Raw genomic sequence first — 20,476 nt, forward strand, 5'->3', positions numbered from 1 at the left:
TTGAAATATCAGTTGAAAGAAGCCAGAAGTGAATTGCATAACTTTCCTGGCGACACTAGTCAATTAATATAATTTGGAAAAATCTTTTTTACAGAATTTCCAAAAAAATTGTAGAAATTGCTACTGCACCCAGCCATTTTCTAAGGCTGTTGGGGGAAGGGAATACCATTAGATATTTATGTTTTGGAGTCTCGTAAACATGATTCTGCAAAATTTGCACGCGCGCACACACACATTCATATGAAAAAAAATTTTGTTAGGTATTTTTAAAGGTTTTCATATGGCAACTTGAAGGGTGACGTGTTAGAAAACCAAAATTAGATTTTTGCGAGCACCACCAGGTGCGAGCTGTTTTTCCATTGTTTTGGGTCAATTTGAAATTTTTCTTTTTTGTAAGCACAACTTCAAAACCACATAAGTTATGGGTAACAATATTAAAGTAGGTTGTTGGCAAGTAGCAGTGCTAAGCAATTAATGCATTCACAACTCAACAACTATGTGAAAAGGAAGAAGAAAAAAATACAAATATAAAAGTATAATTTATTGGAACAATACACAGTACCTCGCAGTATTATAAAAAACACATGATAGATACTAATATAACATGAAATAGAAAAAATCACTGAAAGTATTATTATTTTCAAAAATCATTACAGCAGTGCCACATCCTTTCTTTGTTAACTAAAACCAGAAGTCTGTCCTTTGGACATGCTTACTGCGACATTTGGGTAAAATTAATTTTTAAGAAAATAATCCTTGATTGGTGATAATAAATTTTTAAAAAATCTTTTTTAATTGTTAAAAAAAAATACAAAAAACTGCTATAATTCTAAATAAATAAAATTGTAATTTTCTAGGAAGCGGTTGAAATTTTTTTGGGGAAATTTTTTTTCAAGAAATACCAAAGAATAAGGGCTATCAAAAAATTAAAATTTTTACACGTTAAAAGCAATGGATAACTTGTAAAATGGATTTAAATTTAAATAAATAATTATTTTTTAATTAAAATAATAATTTTTGTTGCCCCAATTCATTGGAATGCGATGGGAAAAAATGTTTTATAGCGTTTTGAAGGCCTGTTGATGTAGAAAATATACATGCAAAAAATTCCCATTAACTCTTTTTCTGATGCTAAAAAAGAAAAATATAATATTAAAAAAAATATGTATATATTTTGGGGAGGGGATGATGAATATTATATAAAATGTTTTGGTAATTTTTGATTTTTTTTTTTTTTAATTAAATTTTTGTAAGAAAAATCTTTTGCAAAAGTTCCCTAGTACAGATTTTAAGTTTTATTCAGTCAAACCCCCCATTTATCCAATTTTTGAAAAAATTATTACATTTTTTCTTCCTTGAAGGTTGTAGAAGTTTGAAGAAAATTGGTCATAGGGGTCCAAAGATATAAGACTAAATTTTAACCATTTCACATTGTACATAATCGTATGCACAAATGTCTGTTTGTCAAAGATATAGTTTTTGGACTTGGATGCATTGGAATAAACTTTTTTTGAGTATTAATTTATAGTTTATCTAAATCTATTCTTTAAAAAAAAGAAAAGTCTCCTTAAGGTACAAAACTAAAAAATTTCAATTTTTTTTTAGAATTTTTTTGACCAACCTATATATTTCTTCATTGTGGCTATAACAGCACACGAGTATATCATTATAGTTGGGAAAGTAATAATAATACATTTATAATTTGCAATGATCGTTTAATAAATAAGATGACAAATGATTGTAGAAAAATGATTATTTATTTAACAATAATGGAACTAACAATAGTTTTCAACAATCCTCTTCTACATTTAGGCATTTAGGGAAAGTAGTTCTTGAACAACTTCAATATCCTCCTGATTTCATTAAAAATTTGATTCTGGGAATACATCTTTTATTTAAACATTTTTTAGATAATTTTAAACAGTACAATACCCTGTTTTAAATAAATTCATTTGGAGCAAAAGAAATAAGAGAAGGGAAGTTGTGAATAGTGATCTCTCAGAGCAGCAACCACACATAATTGCTAAAAAACTATTTAAAATTTGTTAAGTTCTATACTCATATAGCACAGGCAAGCTGTTTTGGGGAATGCCAGTATAATGTATTTTTTATTGAATTTAAATTAGATAATAGTTCATTAAAAATTTGAAGAAATTAGTTGAAAAATCACTGAGAAATCTTATTTAAATAGATAATAAACAAGGGCTTCTAAAACTTTATTTAAAGTGTTTATCTCTCAATAATTTTTCATTTAACTTTTAAAAAATTGTTATTTTATTTTGTATTGTACTTCAGAGTTGAATTTTTGCATATTTATAACAGTAACATTTTGTATAATTCTTGCTCTAAAAAAATTTTCATCAGTTCTTCCAGACAAAGGCTGAAATAGTGCTTTATGTTACCTGCAGAACAGAATATCTGTTTGTTCCTGATGTATACTATAGGGTGTATAATAATTATTTATTGATAGGTATAACATTTTTATTTATTTTTATTGTGAATATTTTTTCTACCTTGTAATATATGACTCATTAAAAATCATGAACTTATTGATTGTCTGTTCGTAGAGTAAAAAATCGTAATCACTTGTAATTTATTTGTTATTATCTACTATACGATCTTATTTAATTTTAACTAGTTTAATATTTTGAATTTTCTTCCAGGAACTTTGGAATAGTAAATGTTTTATATGAACATTTTTTAATAAGTTTTAACTTCTTTTTTTTTAAAGATGGCAACCAGTAAATTTATTATTTTTAGTTAAAATGAGTATTTTATTTTTGATTCTTGAAGCTTGTGTTAGAGCTGCCTCAGACCTCATGTAACCATGGGAATGGTAAAAAGAAAGAAGAGTTATAAATTTTTCTTTATAAAACTTATGTGCTGAAGTTCTGTAAAAACAAATAGTTATTAACCTACTTTATATATTACAATTTCAAGATAGATTTATGTATTTAGATTCTTGAACAGGATTCTTAAACTTATTAACTTTTGTAAATCTTGATCATGTTAGGTCAATACAAACTTGTACTTTTCTGGCTTAATTACATTCAGTTTCTCTTTTCATAATTTGTATACTTCTTCAGATGTTAAAATATTTTTATACACCAAATCATCTCTTATCAGGTCTTCCAAGAAATTTTGTTCCTGTTCCAAAATCTATTTAGAGGTAGTTTTGTTTTTCATTCAATTTGTCACAACAATTTAATTATTTAGTAGTTTTTATCAATGATATCAATGATTCTTTTGGCTCTGTTTTTTATTATTTCTTGTTTGTATATTTTTAAATAAATGGCATCTAATTCCTATACTGAGTGAAGATGTTTCGTCCAGCTAGAATTGAATGATTTATTTTTAGCTAGAATTGTCATTGATTCATAGAATTGCCATTGATTAGTTTGAATTGTCATTGATTCATTCAGCTAGAATTGCCATTTTTATTCGTTAACAAAATTCGAATTTTGTTAACGAATAAAAATTACAATCCTTAACGAAATTCAAAACCAGAATGTTGTGGATGAAAGACAGAGATGCTGTCGTTCTACTACAGAGCTCAGCACCATAGTAGAACTTAGATAGGACCTAGATAGGACTTAGAACAAAGATAGGATACATTTATTTTCTTTACATGATTTACCATAATCTTTCCTATGACTTAAAAGTTTGAAAGTATCTGAGATACAAGTTCCACACAAGTCTGAGTTTTTTTTTCTGAGAATAATGATGTTATTACACAGTTTGTCCCAGCTGTGAACACCATGAAAATGCTGTACTGAGTATTATCTTCACTTTAATCAGCTTGGCATGATTATTTGTAACAACATAATCATCTCAGTGAAGAAAATAATAGAAACCAAATGGTTTTTATTATTTTCTTCAAAGTGTGGTATCAAATGATATCTTTTTTTGATATTATCTTTTTGTGAGTGTCATTGTCTCATATCTGATCACCTAAAACCATTTCAGTTAGGTATCTAACATACCACATTAAATCTAAAGACCAAAATTACATATTCTTCCTTTTGAAGAAGGGTCACCTACCAGAAGGGTGTAACAACTTTCTGCATCATTCACTGTAATTATTCTCATTTCAATGGCTTTTATTCTGTAGTAATTTTGTTATATAGCAACTACTTGTTTACTTAATAACTTGTTTACTTATAACTTGTTTACTTATAACTAGTTTACTTATTAACATACTGCATTTATTGTTTGTGTTATCTGTGAATAAATTTTGATATTAAATCCATTTTGAATAGAAAGCAATCCCATGTTTTTTATATCATCTTTACACAACAAAACATCTAGTAAAATTGTGTAGCTGTTTAAAATAAAGACAAAAAAATATATTATGTTAAGTATAACTACAAAAAACTAATAAAAAATATTAAAAAATAATTAAAAATTAGTTTTTTAAATTAAGGGGAATAGTTATCTTCAGGGAATAATTATTTAAATTTTGATTAGGTATTTTATTTTATTGTTATAAAAATAACTGAACAATTTTTAAAATTGTTTTTCATTAAATAATGTATTTATGTATTCTTTTGATCTGCATATTTTAAACAAAAAAATTGGTGAAATTAAATTTAAGACAACTGATTAAATATTTCCTGAAGGAAGATAACAAATTTAGTAGAGAAGGGTTTAATTTAAGCAAGTTTAACTAATTTCATACGGTTATGAACTTTCTATTTAGTATTTGTAAATTAAATGATATTTTAGTTTCTGGAAGTTAGCTGGTTACTTTTTTAATACTTTAAAATTCTAATTAAGTTTTTTTATAATCAAAGATACACAATAATATAATTAATTTAGTATAATATATTATATTTAATATATATTAATAGAATACATATATTCTATTTAATGCAATTTTTAATCTTTGTTATTATTAATATCATAATTATTTTTTTTTATATCATCTTCAGAGAAGTGTTTTTCTCTAAGTATTCAAAAAATACTGTTTGTATAAGGCATCGTTTCATTACTGAAAAGTGCACATTAATCTGTTGCTTTGTACTATCTGTTCCAGTTTTTCTTATGATTGTATATGTAAAACACCAGTGTATAAGAGTCACCAGTCAAAGTTGTTGATTTATGCATCTGAGAATAATGATGAATATTATATGGGTATTATAGAGTTAGTCCCTGTTGTGAAAAAAGTGAAGATGTTTGTGTAGCTGAATAACACCTGCACATTGGTAGAATTGGCATGCTCATATGCAGATTTATGTTTGGGTTAATGAAGAAAATGATAGGAAACCCACTTCAATACCCAATTTTTTAATTTAGCCTGATATAGAGTGCTTGTTACTCTTAAGGATGGGTATGTCATTTTTGGATGTGATCTGTAATTCATGTTAGGTCGGTTATAACTATTATAGGTATGGCACTTAACGTATATGTACTCAAAAATAAATAAAAACAGTGAATAATACAAAATATAGAAATAAATAAATAAAAAAAGAATAAAAGTGAAACTTCAAAAGTTAGGGTTGGAAAATAAAACAATTAAGGTCATATAAAACATTTATTTTTTATTTTTAAGTTAGTTCCATGATATCTTTATTCAAAAGAAAACTAGGACAGATTTTTGTATTTATAGATTTGTATGTATAGTGGTATTTAAATTTTTTTTAATATCTCTGAACCAAATGAATGTGTAATCATAAAAGTTAGTAGGTTGATTTGTTGCTATAAAAATTTTTATCTGAAGGGGATGGGGCAATTCTCCTTTAACCCATTATTATTATCATCTCACATATTTACATTTTATTAAAAACTTCATCATGGATCTTTTAAAGAATATTAGTACTAACATGAGAAATATTAAATTTCCCCCAATTCAATTAAAATCCAAAACCCCAAAAAAGAAAAAAGTAAAACCCATATATTAGAGAAAAAGCTGATTCTTTTGGGCTTTTGAATATTTTTTCAACCCAGATGTAATTTGGCAAAAAATTTACCAAGATACATTTAAATATTAATGTAATTATTAAAATAAACAAAACTTTGCTCACTTTCAGTTCAAAACATTTCCTATCCCTTGTCCTAAAATAAAAGAATTTCAACATTTTAAATCTTTCATTATGTTAAACTAAAATTACAAATAAGAGCTGTGTAGGAGTTGAAAGGGTACAATCCCCTCTAGGGTCCAAAAGAGAAACAGAAATAATTTGAAAAAAGAATTGTTTCTTAATTTATTTAATTTAATAAATTTATTTGTTTTTTTTTTTTAGATTTTTCTCATATGTTGTGAGCATTAGTAAATAGAATTTAGTAAAATAAATGAGATCCAAAGATTAATAATCATTAATTTTAGAATAATCGCCTGTAAATCATTAAATTTAAATATCAATGCAGATATTGGAAATGTTTAACATAATGTCAGCATTCTTTCTACTTACAAAGTAACTTTCTTTGATTTCAAACATATAGAATGGTTGCAGTCAGGCAATACTTATAGAATTAACTATAAAAAATGACACACTATTCTCACTAATAACAAAACATCCCATGCTAGATTTAGGACAGGGAAAGTAACAAATGAATTTCTGCATTTGTCTTCTTCACTGAAAAAAAACTTAGTGCTGTGCATAAGATCTCAAGCCCACTGAAATGGAGGTGACATCCATTTCAAATGACATTATTTATTATAGAAATTCTGATTGGTGCCTTTTTTAAATTTGATCTTTTACATAACATCAGAACTATAATAAAGGTTATGACAAATAGCATATGACAACGAATCAAAGTACACCTTTCTGTTTATTAAAAATACACTATATATGCCTCTTTCACTCAGAAGGGAATACACTATATTTTATATACAGAATGTTCAATTTAAAGAGGCCCAATTACTTAGTTTAGTTATAAATAATAGTTTATTGGCAAACACTTACATAATAATCTACCGAAGTTGTTGAAAATGATGTACATCCACTTGTGTTCACTTGTTAACATATTTGACCATGTTCCTGGCCATTCTTGTTAGTTGTACTCTGTCTCTTTCCTGGATGGCATTGGTAATATTTGTTTTCAATTCCTGTAGGATGTGTGTATTTCTCCTATAAACTATTTCTTTTAAGTAACCCCAGAGAAAGAAGTGTGGACTAGTCAAATCAGGGATCTTGATCGCCGCCCGCATTCCTTTAGAAATAATTCTTCAACCAAAAAAAATCCTGTACTATCTCCATAGTGGAGTGAGATGTATGACAAATGGTGCTCTCCGTTGCAACCAGCAGTCACAGTCATCCTCTTGCAGTAAGGCTGTGGATTGTTGGATAATTTCTTGGTAGACGTAACAGCATCCACAGATTTTAAAAAAGTTATTTGCTTCTGAAACCTGTATTTGCCGCTTGAAACCGCAACCATATACTTATTTTTTGTGGATGTAGGGGATATTAAAAAAAAAATGTGTGGGTTTCAGTATAGTAGTCTGGTAGTTCTGACTGTTAACTTAGCCGCCAAGGTGAAACCATGCCTTATTTGTGAAAAACACTTGATCTAAAATGCCAATGTTGCATCTAATGATGTTCTTTAACTATTGACAGAAGTGAATCTTTTTAGCACAAGCAGCATTAGTTAGCTCATGGAAAACCTGCATTCAATATGGATAACAACATTTAATATTTTCCTCTCTGCAATATGGGATAAACCTAGTGAAATGTTCTTTTCCCGGCTAGTCTCCACAAAAATTTATGAGGAAATATTGTTACTGCTGCTTTAATGTCCTGTATGACCTGTGTCAGTAAAACTGACCTGTGTCGGGCACATTTCAGGTTTAACACTGAACCTGTTTTACAAAATTTTTTAACCAACTTCTGAATAACACTTTTCACAGGTGCTTCCCTTTCAAATTTTTTCCTAAGCCTTCACTGATACAAAGTATTAGATTTTGCCTCTAAATAAATTTCCATCATGAATACATGTTCTTCAACAGGTAACTGCATTTTAACAAAAAACATATGATTATGCAACCTTGTTCAAAAGCAAATGCTTGACGTAGACTGGCAAAAGTAAAATGCGCAGACAATAAACAGTCCTTTCCACTCTAGCTCAGTTGTACCAATATCTTTCACATTATTTTACACATCTCACACTTATATATGCATTTTAACTAAAATATGCGTTTAGTATAAACTACTGAGTGATGGGATCTCATTTAAGTATAGTATTACTGCATTTAGTAGTATTATTACTACATTATTGTAGTAATATAGTGTATTATTACTACATTGTAAATATATAATAATTTCTACTACCATATACAAACAGTAATATTTATTTTCATTTTGAAGTGAATATTTTGATTAAAAACTAAACATTATTTAGTGTAATATTTTTAAAAAAAATTTGTATGTTTACAGATAACTTCGCAATGGGTATCATTAAAATAATATCACAGGAATACGGCTAATTATTATTGTAAGTTATCATCTTTATTGATTTTGTTGTATTTGATTTATATATTTATTTTAAGTGTGCGTGCATGTGTGTGTGTGGAGGGGGGGTGTGGGTGTGTGTAAGTGTATATATATATATATGTGTGTGTTTGTGTAGTAATATTCAAAACATGTTTCTTGGTATATTTCTTCTCCTTTCCTCTGGAACAGCTTCTTTGTTTAAGCCAATTTACTAAATTGTTGTTCTTCCAATAAAATGTTTTTAACATTCTGATGAACATTTTTGTTTCTGTCCTATCTTGCCTTACCTACCAATTTTTTCAACTGCTTCTTCAAGTTGCTGTAGTCTTGGAGAAATATCCCATCATAGGCCAACACTCAATATATGAGTGTATAAAAGTAGTTTTATAAAAAGCTTAAGAAATTTCATCTTGATTTTCTGGCCCACTTCCTTCTTATAGATCAGTTATTTTTAAATTGTTTTTTAAAAAAAAATTTGTTAAGAATTTCCATCATGAGTTTATCAATCTATCCATCATTACTTATTACTGTCCTCAGGTATTTAAAATGTTTCACCTGCTCTAAATATTTCTTTACAGCATCGTACATTTTTTCTCCCACCACCACTTCCACATCTATTCTAAGAATATGGTTACATTCATCAGTTACCTATCTTGATCAAAGTTATTTATTAATAAATTATTTAAATATCATTATCCATTACAGTTATCAATATCAGTTACAAAAAAGACACTACCTTGTTTTAACCATTTCTTTTTTATAAAACATCATTGACATTATCGTTTCTATACTTTCTATTCCTTTTGTATCCTTACACACTTATCGTGGAAGTTATACATTTTCATAATTAGTTCTCAATTCTTTAAATCCACCAAGACTTATTTCTATGAAAATTAGAAATCTGAAATTTTTTTTGTCTTCAGTCATTTCACTGGTTTGATGCAGCTCTCCAAGATTCCCTATCTGGTGCTAGTCGTTTCATTTCGGTATACCCCCTACATCCTACATCCTACATCCCTAATAATTTGTTTTATATATTCCAAATGCTTGCCTGCACAATTTTTTCTTTCTACCTGTTCCTCCAATATTAAAGCGACTATTCCAGGATGCCTTAATATGTGGATAAGTCTCTTCTTTTAACTATATTTTTCCAAACGCTTCATTCTTCATCTATTTGCCGCAACACCTCTTTGTTTGTCACTTTTTCCACCCATTTGATTTTTAACATTTTCCTATAGCACCACATTTCAAAAGCTTCTAATCTTTTCTTCTCAGGTATTCCAATCGTCCAAGTTTCACTTCCATATAAAGCTACGCTCCAAACATATACTTTCAAAAATCTTTTCCTGATGTTTAAATTAATTTTTTATGTAAACAAATTATATTTCTGACTGAAGGCTCGTTTTGCCTGTGCTATTCGGCATTTTATATTGCTCCTGCTACGTCCATCTTTAGTAATTCTACTTCCCAAATAACAAAATTCTTCTACCTCCGTAATCTTTTGTCTTTCTATTTTTACATTCAGTGGTCCATCTTCATTATTTCTACTGCACTTCATTACTTTTGTTTTGTTCTTGTTTATTTTCATGCGATAGTTCTTGCGTAGGACTTCATCTATGCCGTTCATTGTTTCTTCTAAATCCTTTTTACTCTCGGCTAGAATTACTACATCATCAGCAAATCATAGCATTTTTATCCTTTTATCTTGCACTGTTACTCTGGATCTAAATTGTTCTTTAACTGCTAGTTCTATGTAAAGATTAAAACATAACTGGGATAGGGAACATCCTTGTCAGACTCCCTTTCGTATTACGGCTTCTTTCTTATGTTCTTCAATTATTACTGTTGCTGTTTGGTTCCTGTAAATCTCAGCAATCATTCTTCTGTCTCTGTATTTGAACCCCTATTTTTTTAAATATTATTCCAGTCTACGTTATTGAATGCCTTTTCTAGGTCTATAAATGCAAAGTATGTTGGTTTTTTTCTTTAATCTTCCTTCTACTATTAATCTGAGCCCTAAAATTACTTCCCTTGTCTTTATACTTTTCCTGAAACCAAATGGTCTTCTCCTAACACTTCTTCTACTCTCCTCTCAATTCTTCTGTACAGAATTCTAGTTAAGATTTTTGATGCATGGCTAGTATTCTTCACATTTATCTGCTCCTACTTTCTTTGGTATCATGACTATAACACTCTTTTTGAAGTCTTAACGGAACTTTCCCTTTTTCATAAATATTACACACCCGTTTGTTTAATCTATCAATCGCTTTCTTACCTTCATTGCACAGTAATTCTACAGGTATTCCGTCTATTCCAGGAGCCTGCCATTCAAATCTTTTAATGCTCTATTAAATTCAGATCTCAGTATTGTTTCTCCCCTTTCATCCTCTTCGACTTCCTCTTCTTCCTCTATAACACCATTTTCTAATTCATTTCCTCGATATAGCTCTTCAATATATTCCACCCACCTAACGACTTTGCCTTTCGTATTATATATTGGTGTACCATCTTTGTTTAACACATTATTAGATTTTAATTTATGTATCCCAAAATTTCCCTTCACTTTCCTATATGTTCCGTCTATTTTACCAATGTTCATATCTCTTTTCACTTCTGAACACTTTTCTTTAAAATACTCTTCTTTCACTAGTTTGCACTTCCTGTTTATAGTATTTCTTAATTGTTGATAGTTCCTTTTACTTTCTTCATCACTAGCATTCTTATATTTTCTACATTCATCCATCAGCTTCAATATATCGTCTGAAATCCAAGGTTTTCTACCAGTTCTCTTTGTTCCGCCTAAGTTCGCTTCTGCTGATTTAAGAATTTCCTTTTTAATATTCTCTCATTCTTCTTCTACGTTTTCTACCTTTTTTTTATTCAGACCTCTTGTAATGTCTTCCTTAAAAATCTTCTTTACCTCCTCTTCCTCAAGCTTCTCCAAATTCCACCGATTAATCTGACACCTTTTCTTCAGGTTTTTAAACCCCAATCTACATTTCATTATCACTAAATTATGGCTGCTATCAATGTCTGCTCCAGGGTAAGTTTTGATTTCTAAATCTTTGCTTAACTATGATATAATCTCTCTGATACCTTGCAGTATCACCTGGCTTTTTTCATGTGTATATTCTTTTATTATGGTTCTTAAACTGGGTGATGGCAATCACACAGTTTAAGAAGAGTTTTCCCCTAAATTATGTTTAGGGCAAAACTCTGTAAGTCATCCCCTCTTTCATTCTTTTTGCCCAGCCAGTATTCACCCACAATATTTCTTTCCTTGCCTTTTCCAATGCTTGCATTCCATTCTCCAACTAGTATTAAATTTTCCTCCCCTTTTATGTGTTTAATTACTTCATCAATTTCTTCGTATACACACTCTACCTCATCATCATCATCATCATCATGGGCGCTTCAAGGCATGTAGACGTTAACAATCATTGTCGGTTTAGGTTTTGATTTTATCCTTATTAAAATGATTCTATCACTTTGCATTTTTAAATACTGTACTTTCTTCCCTATCTTCTTGTTCATTACGAAACCTACTCCTGCCTGCCCATTATTTGAAGCTGAGTTAATTATTCTAAAATCACCTGACCAAAAGTTATTTTCTTCTTCCCACCAAACCTCACTAATTCCTACTACATCTACATTTATCCTATCCATTTCCCTCTTTATATTTTCTAACCTATCAACCTTTTTTAGACTTCTAACATACTACGCTCCGACTCGTAAAATGTTATTTTTTAATTTTCTGATGTCCCCTTCCTTAGCAGTCCCCACCCAGAGATCCGAACAGGGGACTAGTTTACCTCCGGAGTATTTTACCAAGGAAGGTGCCTCCATTTTTATTATATGAAAATGCAGAGAGCGGCATTTTCTTTGAAAAAAGCAGCTGTAGTTTTCCATTGCTTTCAGCTGCGCAGTATTCAGAGGATTGAGTAATGTTGATATGGCCATTTAAGTCGTCCTGACCCACACCCGTAACAACTACTCCAACTACTGCTGTCTTTTTCAAGAAACATTCCTTAGTCTGGCTCTTAACAGATACCTCTTCGATATGGTTGCACCTTCGGTCCAGCTACTCTGCATCACTGAGCACTCAAGCCTCCTCATCATTGGCAAGGTCTCACGACTCATACAGGGAGAAATCTGAAATACAAGAAGTTAAACATATTTACAATATAGATATTCAACTGTATGTAATACTTTTTCAATTTCTTTTTATATCTTGTTTCAGGAGTTCCTGTGAAAAATTTATAAACTATTTTCATATCATTATTAATTTTAATATTTACATTACCCTTTTTTATAGATAGGTATTAAATTCTCTTTACAATCTAAGAGTAAAGATTAGTCTAGTTTTCATTTATAGAAGAGGTAAATAAGCAGTTTACTTTTTAGCCTCCAAATTTTATACATTCTCATAATTAGGCTTACCATATTTTTTTGGGTCCAACCTAGGACATATTTTTGAAATTACTTCAAAGTCTTAACAGTTTACTGAAACATTAAACTTTATTTATTCTGTTGTATTTTTCACTAGACCTGACATTTCAGAAATGGTTTGTTTGTTTTAATTACATCATAAAATTCATAACAAGAAAGTTCTGAAATGATTTTAACATTTAGCAGACGTTTAACAGGAGATTCTATAAGTCTACCCCTTTATGCAAACCAAATGTTCCCTGTAATTGAAAAAACTGTCTCAACTGGAGCAGATATCCCAGGCCAAAAATGGTAAATTCAACCATTTTAGAAATATTGCAACATGAAATATCAGTCTTTTGAAGCACCTTAAAAATTGCTTTCCATTTCTCTTTAATAGCATCTGGTACTTTTTCAGAAGTTGAACCACAACCTCTACCCTTTGGTTTTGAATTACCTGGTTCAACAATGTATTTTCATAAAATAGGTCATCAATATTTATGGAATCTTTTATAATTTCATTAACAACTTATGCACTCTCTTCTAAATCAGACCAGGCAATTTCAGTTCATAAATTCATCCACTGAAACTTACTAACTTTATCAAAACTGGTTCTCCTTAACTCTTAGTATTGGATACTAGAATTATAAAAATTGTCTATGCTTGAGAAGAATTTTTGTTCTTGAACATCATTATTATGTTTTAGAGTGCATTTCTTTGGCAGAAGATGATATAAATTTGTGGGTTTTTCTTTCCTGAAGTTGACAAATTAATTCAATGAAGTGCTTTTGTTGCTGTGATAGAATTAGCTTCCAATTTCAGAACTACATTGTTAAGTAACTGTAGAGTATCATATAAAAATTTCAAAAACAGTTCACTTTCTAGATTTTCAAAAAATCAAATAACAATTTTGGGCATGTCACAAAATAAAAAATGTGATTTTAGGCCATAAAAAATGGAAAAACTTCTTTCTATTGCAGGTAACAAACTAAGGAGCCTTGTACTGCTATGAGATAATACTTTTTTGTAATCTGTTTCCAAAAATTCACAGAACTGTTTAAGTTTTGTTACTGTTTCTGTGTACATGTGAAAATATTTATACATTTTTATAATAATAATTTCTATGTCCGGGGATAGAGAATCACATGCTGTTTGTACTGAATTGTGTACAATGTGGGCTGAACAACCAATTCCTAAAATAGGTCTATCTAAATCACTTTTCTGAACACATTTTCATTCTCCTTTCTCTTCACTAACAATAAAATTATTGTTGGTGTTATCAGCACTATAACAAACCACATTTTCTTCAAGTTTGTTATTTTGCACATACTGCAAAAGATACTGAGTTAAAATTTGAGCAGTTTCATCTGACATTTCATTGAAATTATAAGTTTAATTTGAATTCCCTCCTCCAGACTGAAATATCTTTCAACAATCAGAGCAAGTTCTACTTCATTTCTGTTTGAGCTATCCATCGTTACTATTACATAATTAATGTTTTCCAAAGAACAAAACACATTATCAAATATAAATGGCAAAATAACATGTGGCATGAAAATGTAGCTTCTTTAGCAGCACACTCCAGATCAGTGTTATCATACATTCATAACTCCAACTGCTATGGATACAATTTATGTGAAAGCTTTGCACATAGTCTGAAGAAATCAACACAACATGGTTGCGTCATGTGAGATTGGGATTCCAAATGACTGTTTGAAGCATATTATGTAAACAACTGCATATGAAGCCACCATACAAACTAACCTTGGTTCAGCACATTACAGATAGTAACAAAGTTGCTTGGCTGCAATTTTGTGTGGAAATAATGGATAGAATTGCAGTCAATGATACATTTTTAGACAATGTAATTCTTATTGATGATTCAACGTTTCACATCAGTGGTAAGATGAACACCCATAACTTCTGAATATGGGGTAGTAAAAACCCTCATGAACTTTGCAGCACAACCCTAAGGTCAATCTTTTTGAGCCCTAAGCAAACAAAGACTGTGAGGCCTGTTCTTCTTCCAGGAGAAAACCATAAACGGTACCATTTATCTGGACATGATTCAAAATTTTTTGATTCCCTAGTAAGACGACGATGACCAAGAAGATAGATGCCTTTACTATCAACAAGATAGGGCACCACCTCACTACTGCCTAAAAGTCCAGGATTTTATTGATTCTTGATCAGGTTTGTGTACCACCTTTGCTTCCTGATCATACTGAGCTAAGACTTCGAATTAACGGCACATCTGCAGAGATATGGAAGCCATACCGAACCAAAGTGAATGTTGGGTGACAAACTTGATGTGCTTTTCTGTGAAATGAAACTTCAACCGAATTTGTAAGTTATCTCAATAATTTTTTTTTGCTTTTAAATATGTTTGAACTCTTTATTGTTAAAATTTAATTTATTTTTTAAATATTTTGTAATTTCCTTGTTATAATTTCATTGAAAGTTTGCTAATATTCCTCAAATTTTCAACAGAATGTTTCTTTATAGGCTTTTACTCTCTTTTAAAGATCATTATTTTTATTTTAATTGTTGTTATTAGCAGTCATACTCAATTTCTGCTTCCTGAAACACCTTCATATTGAGTACAACATGTTTAAGTAAAGAAGGATGGAATATATTTATCACATTGACCAACTTTACTGAATGTCATAAATATAATTCTTTGTATAATGTTATAATTTTGAAAACGTTATTTCTAATTGAAAGTCGATTCAATATGGAAATCTCAATCAATTTTTTTATCTTTGTTTTTTTTACTTCTTCACCTTAATGACTAATACAACATGTGTTTTCATCTGCTATTATCAGTTCTTCAATTCAGATCCCCTGTTAATATGGATACTTTTGCTTATTTCTAGCAATGTTCACATATTCCAGAAAACTGTAATAATTTTCTTCATCAATGGAAAATCAATAGTATCTTCCACTGGTTCATTGACTGCATTAAATTTTCTTTTTTTTCCAAATATTATAAGAACTTGTTACTCTTGATGAAATGAGTCATCAGTTTACTATTTTACTTTCCATATTAATCTGAGTTAATATGGTAAGCATTCTCCCTTCCATTTCCTTCTTTTCTTTTTCTCTTTCTTTCACATTAGAATAGAACAGGATAGAATCCCAGTCCAGATCTCTTCTACCACTCTCCTTTTAGCTTATTTTGTCTATATCCATTTTAATTTTGATAGATAAGAAAACTGAATTTATTTATTATTCCCTTAAAAGTTCTTTCAAATGGAAATTCTTTTGTAAGAAAATTTATTATTGAACACCAATAATAAAGTAAATTGGTGGAGATAGAATTGAAGAAACAACTTATGTTTAGAGTGTGTTGTTACATGGATGTGAGACATAGATGTAAAAAAAAGAAAGGCTCAAAGCATTTGAAATATGAAGATGGAGAAATTGAAAAACAAGTGGATGACGAAATGAGAAGAGTTAATAAAAACAATTCAGAATATGAAAACTAAATGGTTGGGACATATCATGAGAGAGAAAGATTGTTTGAAACAGAACTATAAGGATCATTGGAAGGGGTTAAAAATGAGTAAAGATAGCAGAAAATGTAAAAGAAAATGAAAGTTATTATGACCTTAAAAGTTTAGCTGGGAGTAGAGGAAAATTGAAGTGGTAGTTGGTGAAAGGAACTTGTCTTGATGATGATGATGCCTGAACTTCCCTCAGGGAACCATATGATGATGATGATGATACCTAAAATTACAAATAACACCTGTTTTTAGTCAGATAAATAAAGGTTAATTTTTAGTAAGAATTTTTCTTATCCAAGAAATGTCATTTTTTCATTACAAATATATATATATATATATACATCCTACTTGTATTACATATCTTATCTTACATATAGTGTATATCTATCTTTACAAAATAATTTCTGAACTTCTTTTATACTTAAAAATCTGCTAAACTGATTTTCTCAGTCCAATCTATATACTCTTAAGAGTTTTCCTTATAACATAAGATGTATATTTCAAGTACTATATAAATTTAGCATTAATATACTTTTATATTTCAATAATAGATTAATTTTATTTTAATTTCAGTTCCATCAGTAATCAAGATGGCAGAAGTAATCAATCGAAAACAATTAATGAGAGGTAAGTTTATAATTATTTAAAATTAATTATAATTTTTCTCAATAAAATACACAAAAGACTTTTAGAATATCATATAAATCAATCAATTATGTAATAATGTCTTAGCCCCCCTCCGAAGGGGAGGATTTTGGACCAGAACAGGCATTTTGCCTATATCGTGGGGTGTATAATAATTTAATTACTTTATATTATCAAATGATTAATATTTAAATGTAGTTTATTATTATTTGATTACTAGGTGAAACCTACCAGGTTGGTCTAATGGTGAACTCATCATTGCAAATCAGCTGATTTTGAAGCCGACAGTTTCAAATCCTAATAAAGGCAAGTTACTTTTATACGGATTTGAATACTTGGTCGTGGATACTGGTGTTCTTTGGTAGTTGGGTTTCAATTAGCCACACATTTCAGGAATGGTCAACCTGAGAGTATACAAGACAACACTTCATTTACATTCGTACTTATCATCCTCATTCATCCTCAGAAGTAATACCTTAAGGTGGTTCTGGAGGCTGAACAGAAAATTAAAGTAGTGATTACTAGGTGAATTACCAAGAGAAATTCTGGATACATGTATTTTCTGACATGGGAAAATCGAAATTCCCAAAAATAATCTTATAAAAGACATTTGTTGTCCTTATTTGTTTTAATGCTTTTGTCCTAAACTTTTTTTAAATATATTTCTCGAATATTCAAAAAAGTTACTATCAGAGGAGAATAGAATCATTAATTTGAATTAAAGAAAATATCTTTTATATTGTTCAGAATTCTATTTTCATTAATACCTTGAATTTTTTTTAACTGTAGCCAAAGTGTGTAAATGAAAAAAAACCGGTTTTATCAAGAAAAGTAAGCCCATATTAAGAAAAATTATTTTAAGTTAAATTATATTTAACTTTTATTCCAGAATATTTCTTTGGATATATTAACCTAAATGGAACCAAATAAGACAAAATTAAAAAAAAAAAAAAAACAATTTTCTGAGAAAGTTATTTCAATTAATTTTTTTTAATTTTTGTCCTTGAAATCTTTTATTAAAATTCATAATCAGCTTATTAATCATACAAAAAACTGTTTTACCAAAGAGGGGAAGGTACTTTCATTTGAAAAAAAAATGTTCTGTGAAATTATTATCTAATAATAGAATTGTAAAATTCTGTTATCTCTAAATTTCATCGCAAATTTTTTGTGAAAATAAAAATTGAGTACCGCATATAAATTAAAAATTTGATTTACTATAAGGACTGCGGGTTTAATTGTCCTTTTTTATTATTATTTATATCTTAATCTGTACCTATAAAACATATCCTGACTGATAAAAACCAAGCTCTATCTTTTTATTTTTTTTTTTGTAATTATACTTTTTAATGTACATACAATTGAAACAACTTCCTTGGAAACTTTCTTTTTTATTTTATCGAATGGAGAATGGGATTTAAAAAAAATGTTTTTGAAATTTAAACAGATGTTTCTTTTTTTTGTGTTACTCATTGAGGATATATTATTAAAATATTTCAGGAAGAAAAATTTTAATTTGAAAATTAAAAACTAACTGAAGATAAATTGATGAGAAATTGTATACATGTTCTTCTTATAGTGCACACTTAGAAAGAATTTTTTGAAATTTAAAGTTTAAAGTTTTATTTAAATTTAAAGTTAAAATGGAGAGAATGGATGAGAAGGACGAGCAAAGAGAGCTCTGAGCGGCTAGTTACTTAAGGCTCAGTCTTGTACTTTATTTATGTATTTTTTGTAAGATTCATCTTATTTATTTTTTAATTTCTCTGTAAAAAATGAATATATCAACTTGATTTTTGATATGTTTATAAAAAAATTAAAGAAAAAAAAAGAAGAGAAACTGAACAAACTAACTTACTTACTTAAGCCTTATTTACTTAAGCTTTAATTTTACTAAATTAAATAATAATTAAAGCCTGTGTATTTAACTTGTTTAGAGCAGTTTCGTCACTACAGGGCAAGAAACTTTAAGTGATCTGAAAAATGGAGACTTCAAAATAGTCAGCCTCCATCTTAAAAGTAGTAATCATATCTGGTTCCCCATCCTTCCTAAGGGAAAAATGTATTTTGCCTGGTTCTTAGCGTTACCCGATAAATATCACTAGAAGGAGGTATTTCGTTACTCAATTTTTTTTTAAATATTTTTTTTATTTTTTGTTTTTTTTTTCCTTTTACTTGTACAAGATAGTATTGTGAAATCGCAAAAAATTTCGGTTTTCAGATTTCAACGGAAATACCCATTTTAACCATCCATGAATCCATTTTGACTAGTTTCGGCGTGACGTCTGTACGTACGTATCTCGCATTACTCAAAAACGATTAGCCGTAGAATGTTAAAAGTTTGGATTTAGGACTGTTGTAATATCTAGTTGTGCACCTCCCTTTTTGATTGTAATCGACTGAACAAAAAGTGTCCGAAAAAACTTAAAATCGAAAAAAAATGTTTTCTCAACTGCAGTAATAAGCCCTCATTGAGAGCTATTCAACGATTTATCATAAGTGGTACTTACTTTCATTGGTTCCAGAGTTATATCCAAATGAAATTGTAATTAATAAAATATTCCGATCTAGAAAGGGAAGGCACATCGGTTCGAATCAGACTTCATCTCCTTTTTTTTAACTTTTTTTTTTTTAATTTAAATATATTGATTTATTAATAATTATTTATCTCCGATTGTAAACAAAATTTTACGATAAGTATTAATTCAATAATAACAGTAAAAAAATTTTAAAAATCAGAAGTTATTAATAAATAAAATTTTATGTACTTTTCATTTTTTTTTAAATGTGTTAATGCAATTTAATAGGCGTACAAGGAAGTTATGTGGTGCTCACATCAGATTTTTATTTGAATGAAGCGCTTTCTTGGCAAAATGCAACAAAGTAGCAAACTGCATTTGCTTGCTTTATTTTATTGGAAAAATTTCGTTTTTTTTGTTGAAAAAATAAAGCAAATTTATTACAATTTTTTTAATTGTTGTAACAATTTTTTTTTTAGAATTATTTTGAAGCTTTCCGTTATGAGTGATTTCGTTGTTAGTTCGCTAAATTCATGAACATTATTTAGTTACAACTGGCAAAAGTATTTACCAAAATTATGTGTAATGAAACATAAACCATATAACATTTTCGCGGCGCCTTTTTTTCTAGTATATAAAAATATTCATTATGAAATAATGTGTTGGGAAATTTTTCTATAACACTTGTCATATTACATTAATAGTTCTTAAAATGTATATTTTGTTTTCAATAAAAACGGTTGATGCTACGATCAAACAAGCCCAGGATTCTAACCCAGAACCTTGTGGATGAGAATGTAAATTCGCTACCATTTCGACATTAAAATTTGGTGAAATGGTGACCTGCGTTCAATTATATTCATAAATTAAAGTTTTTTTTTTTTAACATATTAAAGAAAACAACCAATAAATAAGTTCTAAACAATTTTTACGGGCTGTCTATCCTGTA

At 29.0% G+C, this 20,476-nt stretch overlaps 1 protein-coding gene across 1 annotated transcript in view; it reads left to right on the top strand.

Annotated features, from left to right (window-relative positions):
• Positions 1–20,476, top strand: part of LOC142330581 (uncharacterized) — a 325,414-nt gene that overhangs the window by 46,229 nt on the left and 258,709 nt on the right. Inside the window, exons 2-3 of the mRNA XM_075375964.1 lie at positions 8,373–8,430; positions 16,937–16,990. Coding sequence (XP_075232079.1) covers positions 16,954–16,990 — 37 coding nt within the window. The 5' untranslated portion in view covers positions 8,373–8,430; positions 16,937–16,953. The remainder of the gene's footprint in view (positions 1–8,372; positions 8,431–16,936; positions 16,991–20,476) is intronic.

Source organism: Lycorma delicatula, chromosome 9, assembly GCF_047948215.1.
Source record: "Lycorma delicatula isolate Av1 chromosome 9, ASM4794821v1, whole genome shotgun sequence".
In the NCBI taxonomy this organism is placed as follows: domain Eukaryota; kingdom Metazoa; phylum Arthropoda; class Insecta; order Hemiptera; family Fulgoridae; genus Lycorma; species Lycorma delicatula.